The 14,449-nt window shown below is 42.8% G+C and overlaps 1 protein-coding gene across 2 annotated transcripts; it reads right to left on the reverse strand.

The window, feature by feature from the left end:
• Positions 1-3,345: 3,345 nt before the first annotated feature.
• LOC123070772 (fe-S cluster assembly factor HCF101, chloroplastic) lies at positions 3,346-7,367 on the reverse strand. 2 transcript variants are annotated; one of them, XM_044494091.1, is made up of 15 exons: positions 7,149-7,367; positions 6,949-7,071; positions 6,591-6,733; positions 6,453-6,503; positions 6,047-6,202; positions 5,828-5,971; positions 5,606-5,748; positions 5,359-5,428; positions 5,168-5,263; positions 4,987-5,076; positions 4,844-4,897; positions 4,641-4,764; positions 4,351-4,475; positions 3,760-3,882; positions 3,346-3,601 (listed from the first exon to the last, which is right to left on the reverse strand). In XM_044494091.1, exons 1-15 carry the CDS (start codon positions 7,237-7,239, stop codon positions 3,518-3,520), a joined length of 1,617 nt encoding a protein of 538 aa, XP_044350026.1. In that variant the 5' UTR covers positions 7,240-7,367; the 3' UTR covers positions 3,346-3,517. The 2 variants fall into 2 exon arrangements, with proteins under 2 accessions (XP_044350026.1, XP_044350027.1); XM_044494092.1 differs by having other exon boundaries at positions 6,949-7,068; positions 7,149-7,360.
• Positions 7,368-14,449: the final 7,082 nt, after the last annotated feature.

Below are 14,449 nucleotides of genomic sequence, written 5' to 3' on the forward strand. Positions count from 1 at the left end.
AAGCGTTTACTCCTATCTACTTACATGCCTCAAGCAAAGGGAATAACGTATGTTGTTATGCGGTTTGACCGATAAAGATCTTCGCAGAATATGTAGGTGCCAATATGAGCATCCAGGTTCCGCTATTGGTTATTGACCGAGAATAGTTCTAGGTCATGTCTACATTGTTCTCGAACCCGTAGGGTCCGCACGCTTAAAGTTTCGATGACAGTTATATTATGAGTTTATGAGTTTTGATGTACCGAAGGAGTTCGGAGTCCCGTATGATATCGGGGACATGATGAGGAGTCTCAAAATGGTCGAGACGTAAAGATCGATATATTGGATGACTATATTCGGACTTCGGAAAGGTTCCGAGTGATTCGGGTATTTTCCGGAGTACCGGAGAGTTACGGGAATTCGCCGGGGAGTATATGGGCCTTATTGGGCCATACGGGAATAGAGGAGAGAGGCCAAAAGGAAGGAGGCCTGCGCCCCCCCTCTGGTCCGAATTGGACAAGGGGGGCAGCCCCCTTTTCCTTCTCCCTCTCCTCCTCTTTTCTTCTCCAACAAGGAAAAGGAGGAGTCCTACTCCCGGTGGGAGTAGGACTCCCCCCTTGGCGCGCCTCCTCCATAGGTCGGCCGCCTCCCCCCTTGCTCCTATATATACGGGGGCAGGGGGGCACCCCAAAGACACAACAACAATTGATCCTTGAGATCTATTAGCTGTGTGCGGTGCCCCCCCTCCATCATAGTCCTCCTCGATAATATTGGTGGTGCTTAGGCGAAGCCCTGCGACGGTAGAACATCAAGATCGTCACCACGCCGTCGTGCTAACGGAACTCTCCCTTGACACTCGGCTGGATCGGAGTTCGAGGGACGTCATCGAGCTGAACGTGTGCTAGAACTCGGAGGTGCCGTAGTTTCGGTGCTTGATCGGTCGGGCCGTGAAGACGTACGACTACATCAACCGCGTTGTGCTAACGCTTCCGCTTTTGGTCTACAAGGGTATGTAGATTACACTCTCCCCTCTCGTTGCTATGCATCACCATGATCTTGCGCGTGCGTAGGAAATCTGTTGAAATTACTACGTTCCCCAACAGTGGCATCCGAGCCTGGTTTTATGCGTAGATGTCATATGCACGAGTAGAACACAAGTGAGTTGTGGGCAATACAAGTCATACTGCTTACCAGCATGTCATACTTTGGCTCAGCGGTATTGTGAGATGAAGCGGCCATGACCGACATTACGCGTACGCTTACGCGAGACTGGTTTCACCGTTACGAGCACTCGTGCTTAAAGGTGACTGGCGGGTGTCTGTCTCTCTCACTTTAGCTGAACCGAGTGTGGCTACGCCCGGTCCTTGAGAAGGTTAAAACAACACTAACTTGACGAACTATCGTTGTGGTTTTGATGCGTAGGTAAGAACGGTTCTTGCTCAGCCCGTAGCAGCCACGTAAAATTTGCAACAACAAAGTAGAGGACGTCTAATTTTTTTTGCAGGGCATGTTGTAATGTGATATGGTCAACACGTGATGAAATATAAGTTGTTGTATGAGATGATCATGTTTTGTTGAAGTTATCGGCAACTGGCAGAAGCCCTATGGTTGTCTCTTTGTTGCATAAGATGCAAGTGCCAAATAATTGCTTTACTTTATCGCTATGCGATAGCAATAGTTGCAAGAGCAATAGTTGGCGAGACGACCATGTGACGACACATTGATATAGATCAAGATGATGAAGATCATGGTGTCGTGCCGGTGACGATAGAGATCATGATAGTACTTTGGAGATGGAGATCAAAGGCGCAAGATGATCCTAGGGAGGTGGCTGACTAAGTGGCTCCGCGGACATGTGCTTCTTTGGTGCATAGTTTCGAGTGTCAGCAGAAGCGTGTGGCCTCATTCGATGGACATCGCGGTGGTTCTGTGTGGAATACTGACTAGTGCACCTTTCAAAGTATCTGTCTGTGGGATGGTTCTTGAAACATCGCTTTTCATGGCCGTGATGAAAACTCTTGTTCTAGTATGGACACCGTGGTGGTTCTGCGTGGAATACTGACTAGTGCAGCTTTTAGAATATCCGTCTGCAGGATGGTTCTTGAAACATTACTTTTCATGGCCGCGATGAAAACTCTTGTTCTAGTCTTCATTGGTTGGACTAAGCAGTGACGAACTTGCGTCGTCACATCATTGAAGGTGTAGTCTCCATGTTGCTCGGGGTGCAAATCCTTGATTTGTTGGTCTTGGCATTCAGGATGCGAATCCTTTTCCTGGCTATCTTTGGCCGAACGTGACGATGCCAGCGTGTGAGAGTTATCCCTTCTTGAAGGTGTTCATGTGGAAAAGGTCGACTTATACGTAGGTGTTTTCTTCATATTTTATAGTGATTTTTTCGTAGTTGTCTATGTCTTGCACTCTAATTGTTGATGACTTTGGCATTGTTGTCTTGCATCAGCTATAAAATATGGATGTGTGCATGTAGTGATGCAGAGGTCAGGAGGTTTATCCTTCCTTTTAATAAAAAATAAAATAATTGCTAATTGCAATCAACTAAGAAGTAATTCGTTGTATAGCACTCCCTCCGTCCTAAAATAAGTGTCGCGGACTTAGGACGGAGGGGGTATGTTCTTATAGTCATCTCTCAATAACACGGAGGCCCAAGAGAAGACTATCTTCTCAACAAGTATACATGCCCTTATCTAAATGTTGTGTCACCCTAAATAATCTAATGTGGTTACTAATAACTACTTCCTTTGTAAAGAAATATACTACTTTAGTGGTTTAAACACCCTTATATCTCTTTACTGGGGGAGTACTGTTGAATATGGCGGCCGGTCAAGTGAAGAAGGAACAAAAATTAAGTTTCTTGTTTTCAACTGGGGTTGTTTTTTAAGAAGAAACTAGAGTGATGTAAGAAATTCATCCGCAACTCTTTCGGCCGTCTCTTGCACGTCGTTTGGGCATTTGTGACATGTAGGCCGTGGGTGGTGAACACGTCAATTTGTCGTCTCTGTTTCTATTACTGTATCCCTTTCCTTTCTTCTCCTTGTTGAACTATTAAGAGTGTTTAACCGGCCGCCATATAACCTTACTGTAAAGACATGAGGATTTACAACTTTGAATGCTTTCAAGCTCAGATGGTAGGTTATATGAACTATTAAGCTCATAATTCCTTCCAAGGGGCTGGCCACATAATGACATGCTAAACCCTTGTCTTCTTTGGGTAGTTCTGCACTGAAAAAGTGAGATAGGTGTTCATGTCTAAAAAATATCGCATATTCTGAATCCAACTGAAATATACTGTCTATGAGCACTTAAGTTCACAGAAACCATGGTTTCAGATTTCAGAGCACATAAGCGATCTGTACGTAAGAAGACAAACATCTTAATTTCATATTTGAATAAACAATGCTTTTTCTACACTGTTATAACAATCACACAAAATTCGCTGTAGGCCTAGAAACTCCTTGAGCCTATTGAATCATAAAGTTTTTTCTTTCTTTGTCCTTGATGGCTGAACATTATCTCTACTATATCACGAAGAGGCCACTGCAGCTGTTGCTGGAAGAGGAACATCCACTAACCTCTCAAGCATATCCAGTTGATCATAAGGTGCTATCTGCAAAGCATCAGATGCATATGCATTTTAGGTCTTGCATGTGTTTCATTTTTTCAGAAATATGTTAGCGTCATCTAGATGTATCCCTTAACTTTGCTGTACTCTTAAATTATCATAAACATTAACAGGAGATGAATCTAATTTTGTGTGTCATATACCTGACTAAATCCATCAGGCCAAGTTATAGAAACAGCATAGTTGCCCATTGGCCGTATCTCTTCAGGCTCGATGTCTTCAGGTACATCGCCATACTGTACTTTCTGCTCTCCAGTCCATTCGTCCTGCAAAAAAGAACTACTTAGTATCTAAACTAATAAGCCATGAAATAGAGAACAATGAGGACATCCGGCGCGAAGGTTCTGTGCAGACTGCCTCGCACGCCAGTCCTCCAGATATACAATCTTGAGCACTGTAGGGTAGCTGTACAGTTTTTTTTTTGGTCTTTTGTTCTACGTTTGGTTTTGTAGGCTGCTAATTTTTGTTTAGTTCTTTCTTTCTTTTAGTTCCGGTCTTTTCCTGGTTAGGCTGTAAGACTTGTGCTATCCCAGTGCCCTTTTCTAATAGTACAAAATAACACACATTTAGATGTTCGAGAAAAGGAAACCATTAAATATGTTTCTGAGATGAAAAGAGAAAAATGACGGTGCATGACTTAGTTTTCTGAAAAGAGAACTGTATTAAGCTTTTGGACTCTGTGCATGATACTGTAAATATATATCCAACACATCATAAGGGAAGGGCATACACACCACACTTTGAGCAGATCGGTCGTTCCGTCGGACTGTTGCTGGGTGCAAGAAGAACTCCTCATCTGAATCTGGTACTTTCACTCTGATTGCTCTAATTGATCTATCGTAGGACACTGCTGTTGAAACTGAAAATAAACAACAACAATTTTAACACAACATTAACGAGAAGTATGTTTTATAATGCAACACATGCAAAACAAGGTTGTACCAACACTTTTATATGTTTTCTTTTTCATGTCAAGTTAGTGCACATATGTTATATTCTGTTACTTCTGGAGCTTTTAATTTACCTTGTTGTCTAATTTTAGCACATTGTTGAACAACACATACTCCAAGATTCTGAAATATCTTGGCAACGTCCCCTTGGGGATCAGACACTACTTCAGGAATGCCAGTATCTCCAGAAGACGAAAGCTGTAAAATTACCAAACTATAATTTCCACGTTCATGTTTAGCCAAGTGCAAGCAGGATCTTTTTTCTTTTTGGACTTACAGTTGGCCGTATTGGCAAATCAAAGAGGTTAGGTATTCCAAACTGCTGCACAACCTGAAAGAGTAATTGCATTGTCGAAGAAACTCAATAGCTATCCAAGAGAAATGTGCTACAAAATATTAGTTAATACGTATTTGTCTTGCCTGAGCTCCAGAACCTTTTCCAAATGGGTAATAGCGCTTTTCGTCAGCATCAAAGTAGCACATGTTCTCAACAACTGCAACACATGGAACCTTGGCAACAGAAGAGGTGCAGAGACAAGTCAATGGAAGAATACTTGTCAAATTAGGCTATTCATGCAGCGTGTTGTGCAAGATTACACACCTTCAGCTTAGAGAACATCCTAACACCCTTTGCAACATCAATAAAAGCCAGCTTCTGAGGGGTAGTAACAATCACAGCTGCAGTCAACGGAGCTACCTGGTGTTTCGGACGTGTTATACTTCGAGATGCTTTCAGTATGATTCGCTTCACTAGGATATATAATATGCACAGCAAAGTTGCTAGAGAACCACCTGACAGAGTGTTAAGTGTATATCGCCTGTTCCGGGAGGCATATCAATGACAAGATAGTCAAGTTCGCCCCTTCATGCAATAAACAACAGTTTCAAGTTCTTTTATTTAGAGGTAAATTAAAAAACTGTTTGGTATATACGTAGTAGCTGGAAGTATGGCTATTAAATATGTCATGTGTTTCCTCAAAAAAAAATGTCATGTGCATCTGATGGCTTTAGACAGGGATCAACTGTTGGCTTTGCATACCAGTCAGTCGTGGTCAGCAACTGATTAATGACTCCTGAAACCATTGGACCTCGCATGATCGCTCTTCCTTGTCCAGCAAAGCCAAAAGACACCAATTTGACTCCCAAATACTCGGTCGGAAGAATACTTTTGCTTTCTGGGTTCTAAAGGTAAGTCTGTTTACCATTATTAGTGCAAACACTAAATTCCATGTTAACATAAAGATCCAACCATCAGGCTTACCACCACTAGCAGCCGGTTCTCTGGAGAAACCATATTTGGTAAGCTTGGACCAAAGACATCGGCATCGAAAATCCCAACCCTGGCCCCCATACCAGCTAAGGTGTATGCAAGATTCACCGCGACTGTAGATTTTCCAACTCCTCCCTGGAGACGTGAAAACGGTCACTAAAAGCAATTTTTAAGGTATCGTTCGATGTGTGCAGGAGTACTAAGTCTTGCCTTGCAACTTGAGACTGCTATGATGTTTGAAATTTTCTTTAGTCCTTCTGGGAGGTCCCCTGCATATACTGGTTGTGCAGGTTGTGCAGACATTGTAACATTGACCTTCTTAACCCACGGAAGTGCTGCAACGACCTCATTTGCCTTTTCTTCGAACTGTACAGCACAAATTCAGAGTTTTAGGCAAAGCCATTCCTTGGAAGGATAATACAGATGCAATGTTATCAGACAAGTTCATTGCACAGCACTTTTAAATAGCAGATACACGGTTCAAGTGCAGATCTACCGATGCATAGCAATTGAGGCATAGCTGACATAAGTGGTCGTTGAGATGTTGGCACTGACTTATGCCATGAAATGATCAGACAGCGAATAATCAGATAGCTGAACACGAGAACTGCCTCACCATGTCCTTGACTGGGCATGCAGGAGTCGTCAGCTCCACACGAAACGAGACCTGAAGACAGTCAAACTAATGGGTAAATCCCAGGCAATGCCGGTTAATCACTGTCGCATCTCATTCGATCAGGAAGTGCCCTTTTACCTCCTCTAAAGTTTCACTGATCTCCAAATCCTTGATGAACCCACACGAGACGATGTCCGTGCCGAAATCAGGATCGATAATCTGGGAGAGCGCGATGAGCACGTCCCTCTTGGCATCCTCCACTGACGCGACCACCGCACCAGCTGGGGAAATTATACAGACACCGGAGCATACACAAGTTACATACACACACACACATATATCTTCAGTTAGCAGGGCACTAAGCCCAGCAACAGGCACAGGCCAGTGCATAAATTCAGAGTCGCCAGGAATTCTGCGACTGCTGCTGCTGCTGCTACTGCTACTACTACGGCTGCGATGGCGAAACATGCAAAAGCTCGGGAGGATTTGAAGTTACCGCTGGACGACGCGGCTCTCGCGCACGACCGGCGACGGCCCACGCGCGGCGACAAGGGGGGCCGGGCATGCGACTGGATAGTTGCAGCCGCGGCAGGAGGAGCCTTCGCTGGCAGGGCAGCTGCTGCATGTGGATGTATGATTCATGAGAGCTGAGACATCATCTATCGATTCATTCACGGGGGACGAGGGCGGCCTCACCTCTTGGAGTTGGAGTCGGGGAGACGAGATGAGGAGCGGGCGGCACGATGAAGGAGGCCGGCGCGGTGTGGAGGGTCCGCATTGCCGCCATCTCCGCCGGCGAGAACGCGCGGCGAGGAAGTGTCAATGGGATGGATGATGAAGGCGGAACGGGGGAGGGAGTGGCCGTCTTTGGGCCGCTGGTTGTGTGGATTTGGTTTGCCTCGTGGCTTAAAGATCAGTAGCAGCGCAAGCAAGAGCTGCCTCGTAGTGACACGGCCACTGACGAGTGGCTCCCACAAGATACTCTTCCCGTTAGAGTGTCGGAGCACATGATGCTATTTTATGAGTGTCATGTGAGATAAATACTACGGAATCACTAAAAATATGACGTCTGATTTTTAAAGATTCAAGACGTATGTTGTCTCGTCCGTCCGATTGATCTACACGAGCCGCGCAGATCCATCAGCTATGTCATATTCTAGACATGTTCGCTCCCGTATCAGACCTCGCGAACGTACAACCCAACAACTCCCCCTTTCTTTCCACCACCGCCCTCAATCATCATTTCATTTCATGAATCACGCAGTCACTGTTCGTCGTTGTTCTTCTTAATGAGGAGTGAAGTTCGACAGAGGAGAAGCGGTTGGCCGAGGTGGGTGGTGGGGGGGGGGGGAGCAACCACCACCGGCTGCACCCGTGACCAATGTTGTCTTCTCGCTGCCTTCACTTCTGGCGACGACGTGACATTATACCTTGAGAGAAAAATAAAGAGAAGAGAAAAGGGATCCAAATAAAAAAACAAAACAAGATGTATCAAAAAGGCATAAACATGAGAGAGAGAAGGAACAACATCACTATTTTTTTCAGAGTACACATGTAGTGTTTTAAAGTAGCACCACTTCATTGTATTTTATTGTTGAGTTCATGAGTCTCATTTACATACTAGTGGGGAACTTCATATTATAAAACCCAACTTGTATATTCCAGTAATGAGCCTCCTTAAATGAGCTCTAGGTCTACCTGAGTAAGTAAGTTGGATGCAAATTCATTAAATCATAGGAGAGCTTTCATTAATATACTAAATGACCCATTGTACCATTATCACAATGACCAACTGCAACCAGGAAATTAAGCAAGCTATGAGCAACACGTTCATTAAATGACTATTTTTATGAATCATCCTCGCATATGAGAACACAAAGAAGCAAATGGACAGGCTAAACAATGATAACCATCCCTGGATAATAGGAAGTGCCCGTTCATATTGGCTGCACTTAGACACGACCTCAGTGTGAAGAGGTCAGGCGTAGATATTGGTATTGGGTCGAGAGAAATCACTCCTATGGGGTAGTTCTTTAAGGACCACCACATGACTGCATGATGAGCAAAGCAACACCAAACTAGACGAACCAAGAACCAACCTCCTCACAGCCACCTAACCAGCCACCTAAATGATCCATTGCACCCAACAAATGTGAACAACTTGAAGAATGATTCTCGTTAATTGTCTGCAATTGATTATATTTGTATTGCGTTTGTATTTACCTTGTATTTAGTAATGACAAACAACGACGACGGTTGCTCATTTGCTTCTTGGCCGGCCAACCGCAACCCCCAATGCAAATGACGGGCATGCCAAGTTTTGGGAACCTTCCATATGACGTTTTTTTAGTTTTATCATTTATCATTTTTTTGTTATCTAACAGGTTTTCATGTTTTCATTTTTATTGCCTATTCTTTATTTCCTCTTGTCTATTTTCTTTTTTTCTTTTCATTTTTATTTTTCAATTTGCATTTTTTTATTTCATGAACATTATTTGAATTCACAAATATAGTGGAATTTCATGAATTTTTGAATATTCATTTTTATTTGAATTCATGAAAATTTTCCATTCATGAATAATTTTCATGAATTTGCAAGCATTTTTAAAATTTTGTGAGCAGTTTTTAATTCATGAATAACTATAAAATTTTGTGAACACCTTTTTGAATTTGCAAATATTTTTCAAATTTGCAAATATTTTTTTATTTTCTTTAATTTATGTACATTTTGGGAATTTGTGAACCTTTTGAAATACATGAAGATTTTTGGTATGCGTGAATGCCTTTTAAAATTAAAAGAAATATAAATTTATGAAGCATTTTGAATTTTGTGAACTATTTTTTTGAAATTTTGAACATTTGTACAAATTCATGGATTTTTTTCAAATTCATGAATTTCTTTCGATTTTTTATATTTTACAAATTCATAATTGTTTTTATTAAATAAAACCAGCTAAAATAAAAAATTAAAAAAATCATGCGTTCACTTGCTCGCTGGGAGGCTCACATGTGGCGATCGACTTTTTTTCCCGTGGCGTTTGTAAGCAGATGGGCCCGCCCACTTGAAGTTCACGTGGGCGACCATGCACCCATCCTGTTGCAAGACGAGGATGGGTACTCCTGTTCCGTCTTTCTGGCCCAAGCGAGTTCTCAATATCTTAGCCTTGTTCCTCGTGCGGATCAGGCACCCAGCGCCACGCCTCGCTTTGCACACGCCAACTTTTCCATAGAGATTTGACTTTTGCACGATGCGGCAATAGGGAGGCATTTGGTAGACTACATAAAGCCCAACCAGACTCTCACAGGCTAAGTCTGAGTTGTTTGACTGCTGCCTAGCTTGAATGAAAAACTGGCCCGGACCAAACTTAAAGCACCCCTCTGTCATGCCTATCAAGACTGCTTAGTTTGGTAAAAAAAATTCACACGTAACATGACCCAGAGCATGTACACTTTCAAACAGATTATGTGGATCAGACTTTCAGGAAAAGCGAAAAGCATGCGGTCCACCAAATGCCTCCCTAGGTGCGTGGCCTAGCCAGTTTTTGGTGCAGCTCCGCCTGACCCAAGGCCGAGTACGGAACTATCCCCTCAAAAAAAAAAAGTACGGATCCAAGCTAGGGAAACTATTCTCTTCTTGTGTCGTGCACGTAAAACATCCCCCCTTCCAAGCAATGCTCTTTTCTCCAAGCATAGCACACGGCCAACCTTGGGTGTGAACCGTACTCCCTCCGACTCTTTTTACTCCGCGTATTAGATTTGTCTGAAGTCCAAATTTAAATAAAAAATATTAATATCTATAATACCGAATAAATATAATATAAAAAATATATTCCAAAATGAATCTAATGATATTTGTGTTGTTATGTGAATTTTAATACATTTTTTATAAACTTGGTCAAACTTTGAAGAGTTTGGCTTCAGACAAACCTGATATGCGAAACCTAATATGCGGAGTAAAAAGGACCAGAGGGAGCACTACATTTTCTTTCCCCCCGATCCAGATGCCCTTGCATTCAATACAATCCAAATCCAAGGGGGCATGTTACCTACAAGCGTCAAGAGATACCTTCATACTTGATCAATTTGTACCAACACCGCCCATACGTACGTAATGGCCCAAAATAGAATAGCTAAGGACGCTTGGTAGGCTGCATTAGGCACAGTCAGGTCCACGCGGGATGTTTTCGATGGGAGCCCCTAGTCGGCGCTGAAGGCGCCGGTTACACAACTTGGCGCCTGCACGTTTCTTGATTGGGCTGGTTTCGAATCTGGCCCATTACCTGCTGACGAAAGGAAAACGCGAAAAAACAACAGTGGGAGAACTGGAGATCAAACTCACCACCTCACGACCAGGACCAAGCTCGTCTTAGTGTCCCTTAACAGAAAAGTCCTAGTTATTGCTTTTAATAAAACGTTAATTTAAACTTTAAAATCACTTAAAAAGTTCATCGGTTTGAAAAAAGTTCATCAATTTTTAGGAAAAGTTCACAAAAAATTGAAAAAAACCTCATTGATTTTAAGAAAAAATCACAACTTTTGAAAAAAGTTCCTCAAAATTTGAAAAAAGTGGATCAATTTGAAAAATAGTTCATTGAATTTGAAAAAGGTCATCAAAATTTCGAAAATAGTTCATTGAATTTGGAAAAAAGTTTGTCACAAATTTGAAAAAGTTCATCAATTTTGAAAAATTGTTCATGGATATTGGGAAAAAGGTTCATCGATTTGAAGAAAAACCAAGGAAAAAAATGAAAAACCGATTGAAAACTTCCAGAAGAAAAACCACGATTGCAGAAAGGAATAAAAACAGCAAAATGAATGTTTTCACAACTGGCTGGGATGGCTGAATGGCTAGCATCGTTCACTTCGAACACGAGGTTGCGAGTTCGAAAGCCGATGGCAATACTTTTTTGCGAGTTTGTGGAAAACCATATGTTGGGGAACGTAGCATGCAATTTCAAAAAAATTCCTACAATCACGCAAGATCCATCTAGGAGATGCATAGCAACAAGAGGGAGAGAGTGTGTCCACGTACCCTCGTAGACCGAAAGAGGAAGCGTTAGTTAACGTGGTTGATGTAGTCGAACGTCTTCACGATCAAACCTATCCAAGTACCGAACGTACGTCACCTCCATGTTCAGCACCCGTTTAGCTCGATGACGTCCCTCGAACCCTTGATCCAGTAGAGGGTCGAGGGAGAGTTTCGTCAGCACGACGGCGTGGTGACGGTGTTGATGATGTGATCCACGCAGGGCTTCGCCTAAGCACTACGACGCTATGACCGGAGGAGTAAACTGTGGAGGGGGGCACCGCACATGGCAAAGAGAACAATTGATGTGCCTTTGGGATGCCCCCTGCCCACATATATAAAGGAGGGGGGAGAGAGGCGGCGGCCAGAAGGGGCGCGCCATGGGGGGAGTCCTACTTGGACTCCTAGTCCAAGTAGGATTCGTAGTCCAAGTAGGATTCGCCCCCCTCCCTTTACCTTTTTCCACCGGAGAGAATAGGAAGGAGAGGGAGAGGGAAAGGGAGGGGGGGCGTCGCCCCCTCCTCCTTGTCCTATTCAGACTCTCTAGGAGGGGGGGGCAACCCCTGCGAGCTTCCCTCTCTCCCCCTTAGGCCCATGTTGGCCCAGCACTTCCCCGGGGGGTTCCAGTAACCCCTCGGTACTCCCAAAAATGTCTGAACCTCTTCGAAACTTTTCCGGTGTCCGAACATAACCTTCCAATATATCAATCTTTATTTCTCGACCATTTTGAGACTCCTCGTCATGTCCATGATCTCATACGGGACTCCAAACAAACTTCGGTCATCAAAAACACATAACTCATAATACAAATCGTCATCGAACGTTAAGCGTGCGGACCCTGCGGGTTCGAGAACTATGTAGACATGATCGAGACACATCTTCAATCAATAACCAATAGCGGAACCGGATGCTCATATTGGCTCCTACATATTCTACGAAGATCTTAATCGGTCAAACCGCACAACAACATACGTTGTTCCCTATGTTATCGGTATGTTACTCGCCCGTGATTCGATCGTCGGTATCATCATACCTAGTTCAATATCATTACCGGCAAGTCTATTTAATCTTTATGTAATGCTTTATCTCGCAACTAACTCATTAATCACATTGCTTGCAAGTCTTATAGTGATGAGCATCACCGAGAGGGCCCAGAGATACATCTCCGATACATGGAGTGACAAATCCTATTCTCGATCTATGCCAACCCGACAAACACCTTAAGAGACACGTGTAGAGCATCTTTATAATCACCCAGTTATGTTGTGACGTTTTATAGCACACAAGGTGTTCCTCTGGTATTCGGGAGTTGCATAATTTCATAGTTAGAGGAACATGTATAAGTCATGAAGAAAGCAATAGCAGTAAAACATAACGATCATTATGCTAAGCTAACGGATGGGTCTTGTCCATCACATCATTCTCTAATGGTGTGATCCCATTCATCAAATGACAACACATGTCTATGGTCAGGAAACATAACCATCTTTGATTAATGAGCTAGTCAAGTAGAGGCATACTAGGGACACTTTGTTTTGTCTATGTATTCACACATGTACTAAGTTTCCGGTTAATACAATTCTAGCATGAATAATAAACACTTATCATGATATAAGGAAATATAAATAACAACTTTATTATTGCCTCTAGGGCATATTTCCTTCAGTCTCCCACTTGCTCTAGAGTCAATAATCTAGATTACATAGTAATGATTCTAACACCCATGGAGTCTTGGTGCTGATCATGTTTTGCTCGTGAAAGAGGCTTAGCCAATGGGTCTGCAACATTCAGATCCGTTTGTATCTTGCAAATCTCTATGTCTCCCTCCTTGACTTGATCGCGGATGGAATTGAAGCGTCTCTTGATGTGTTTGGTTCTCTTGTGAAATCTGGATTCCTTTGCCAAGGCAATTGCTCCAGTATTGTCACAAAAAAAATTCATTGGACCCGATGCACTAGTTATAATACCTTGATCAGATATGAACTCCTTCATCCAGACTCCTTCATTTGCTGCTTTCGAAGCAGCTATGTACTCTGCTTCACACGTAGATCCCGCCACGACGCTCTGCTTGGAACTGCACCAACTGACAGCTCCACCATTCAATATAAATAAGTATCCGGTTTGCGTCTTAGAGTCATCTGGATTAGTGTCAAAGCTTGCATCGACGTAACCATTTACGGCAAGCTCTTTGTCACCTCCATAAACGAGAAACATATCTTTAATCCTGTTTAGGTATTTCAGGATGTTCTTGACCGCTGTCAAGTGACCCACTCCTGGATTACTTTGGTACCTCCCTGCTAAACTTATAGCAAGGCACACATCAGGTCTGGTACACAGCATTGCATACATGGTAGAACCTATGGCTGAGGCATAGGGAATGACTTTCATTTTCTCTCTATCTTCTGAAGTGGTCGGGCATTGAGTCTGACTCAACTTCGCACCTTGTAACACATGCAATAACCCTTTCTTTGACTGGTCCATTTTGAACTTCTTCAAAACTTTATCAAGGTATGTGGTTTGTGAATGTCCACTTAAGTGTCTTGATCTATCTCCATAGTCTTGATGCCCAATATGTAAGCAGCTTCACCGAGGTCTTTCATTGAAAAGTTCTTATTCAAGTATCCTTTGTGCTATCCAGAAATTCTATATTATTTCCAATCAACAATATGTCATCCACATATAATATTAGAAATGCTACAGAGCTCCCACTCACTTTCTTGTAAATACTGGATTCCCCAAAAGACTGTATAAAATCATATGCTTTGATCACATTATCAAAGCATGTATTCCAACTCCGAGAGGCTAGCACCAGTCCATAAATGGATTGATGGAGCTTGCACACTTTTTAGCACCTTTTGGATCGACAAAACCTTCTGGTTGCATCATATACAACTCTTCTTTAAGAAATCCATTAAGGAATGCATTTTGACATCCATTTTCCAAATTTCATAATTATAAAATGCGGCAAATG

This window comes from Triticum aestivum, chromosome 3B, assembly GCF_018294505.1.
Source record: "Triticum aestivum cultivar Chinese Spring chromosome 3B, IWGSC CS RefSeq v2.1, whole genome shotgun sequence".
Taxonomy (NCBI): domain Eukaryota; kingdom Viridiplantae; phylum Streptophyta; class Magnoliopsida; order Poales; family Poaceae; genus Triticum; species Triticum aestivum.

What these genes read in the sequence shown, in the direction of transcription:
- LOC123070772 (XM_044494091.1), bottom strand. Translation starts at nt 7,239, where the DNA reads ATGGCGGCAATGCGGACCCTCCACACCGCGCCGGCCTCCTTCATCGTG. An exon ending in GAGAGCCGCGTCGTCCAGCG is followed by an intron (nt 6,734 to 6,948) that starts GTAACTTCAAAT and finishes TAATTTCCCCAG; the next exon opens with CTGGTGCGGTGGTCGCGTCA. An exon ending in GGATGTTCTCTAAGCTGAAG is followed by an intron (nt 5,077 to 5,167) that starts GTGTGTAATCTT and finishes TCTGTTGCCAAG; the next exon opens with GTTCCATGTGTTGCAGTTGT.